At 35.5% G+C, this 1,719-nt stretch overlaps 1 protein-coding gene across 1 annotated transcript in view; it reads right to left on the bottom strand.

Annotated features, from left to right (window-relative positions):
* Positions 1-1,719, bottom strand: part of eno3 (enolase 3, (beta, muscle)) — a 16,811-nt gene that overhangs the window by 9,406 nt on the left and 5,686 nt on the right. The window contains exon 8 of the mRNA XM_016549591.1: positions 49-246. Within this exon, the coding sequence (XP_016405077.1) occupies positions 49-246 (198 nt within the window). The remainder of the gene's footprint in view (positions 1-48; positions 247-1,719) is intronic.

Here is a 1,719-nt window from a genome sequence, read left to right as displayed (position 1 = left end):
CCGTGTGTGTGTGTGTGTGTGTGTGTGTGTGTGCGCGCGTGCATGTACCGGGGTAGTTCTTGATGAAGCTCTTGTACAGGTCTCCCAGCTGGTCTCCAGTGATGTGGCGCTTCGGGTCGTCGGGTGACTTGAAGTCCAGATCATATTTACCATTCTTGAAGAACTCCGACGCAGCGACGTCCATGCCGATGATGATCTTGTCAGGATAGCCGGCCTTCTCGATGGCAGATTTCAGCAGCTCCAGAGCTACAGACCGACAGACGTTCAGGCATCAGCAAATGGTTTGATGACGGTCAATTTAAGACTTTAAGAGCTTTTTAAGACCAAGTAAAGAAAACTGAAGGAATAAATTGAACGGAAAACAATATGGCAATATGTTCTCCAAATATAAAAGTCTAGGGAGCAGAGCTGTATTAGCAACACTTCCAACAGGTCATAATTACTTTAATTTTACAAAAAAAAAACATCTTATGGTTTGAATATCTCTGCTCACAAATACAGAAATAACTTTTGCTGTATCTTCTGATCACACTGCAGTGGCTGCTGCTCTTCCTCAGTGTTTGTCTGGTTTTCCAGCACAAACATCTAAAGATTCATAAATCAAGATACATTTACTGGAGACGCAAAACGACAGAAGTTAAGAGGTCTTGTATTATGAGAAACTGATAAAACATGAAGTAAAATTAAGATTAAAACAAAAACTTCTCTGCCAATAGGCTCAGAAAAAAAAAATCATTGACAGATGTTTTGTCTTGTTTTATGCATAAACAGATTTATTTCATTGTTACATTTTTCAGAAAGCAACTCTTAATATCTTTATTTTGCATCTCCAATGTATCTTGATTTAAGGATGTTTGGATATTTATACTAGAAAACAAGACAAATACAGAAGAAGAAATTCATTTTTCACAGCAGTGTTATTTTATGATAATTAAGATACTATTATACTTTTTATTAATATTTTGAATCAGTTTTTTTTATGATTAAATTTCATGATTAATTTTAATTTTCGTTAAAGTTTTGGTATTTTTTTTGCATTTTTGTGAAATTAAGTAGTTTTTTTATATATTTTGTAAAATATGTCTATATAGTTTGTATTAACTTTTATTTCAGTTTTACTTATTTTACTACATGAACTTAAACTAAATGAAACTGTGAAAATTAGAAATGCCTTGGCAAATAGCGGAAATAAAGAGTTTATTATATTTTATTTCAGTTAATGTTTATTTTATTTTAAGTAATGCATTTTTTTTTTTTTTCAGTCTCAGTTTTAGTTTTAGTTAGATTTAATAACCATGTTTTGCAGTGCATGCAACATTTAATGCCATGACTTTACGAATTTAAGACCTTCTGCTTCAGTTTAAGAGATTTTTAATGCCTTGATTTGAGGAAGGAAGAATCAGGACTTTATAAGAACCACATTTATGATTTTAGTTTTATGTTTTTATCTCGTATATAAGACTCTTCATTCCAGATTTTTTATTGTGCTATAAATCAAGTGCTGGTACCCTCGTTGTTCTCGAGGATGTTGGGTGCGAATCCGCCCTCGTCTCCCACGTTGGTGGCGTCTTTGCCGTATTTGGCCTTGATGACGTTCTTGAGGTTGTGGTAGACCTCGGCGCCAATCCTCATGGCCTCGTGGAAGTTCTTGGCTCCCACGGGCAGGATCATGAACTCCTGCATGGCCAGCTTGTTCCCGGCGTGAGAGCCGCCGTTGAT

This window comes from Sinocyclocheilus rhinocerous, unplaced genomic scaffold, assembly GCF_001515625.1.
Source record: "Sinocyclocheilus rhinocerous isolate Xijiao unplaced genomic scaffold, SAMN03320098_v1.1 scaffold404, whole genome shotgun sequence".
NCBI classification, from domain to species: domain Eukaryota; kingdom Metazoa; phylum Chordata; class Actinopteri; order Cypriniformes; family Cyprinidae; genus Sinocyclocheilus; species Sinocyclocheilus rhinocerous.
Note: the sequence above shows the minus strand (reverse complement) of the source record. Positions and strands in the feature narration are given on the sequence as shown.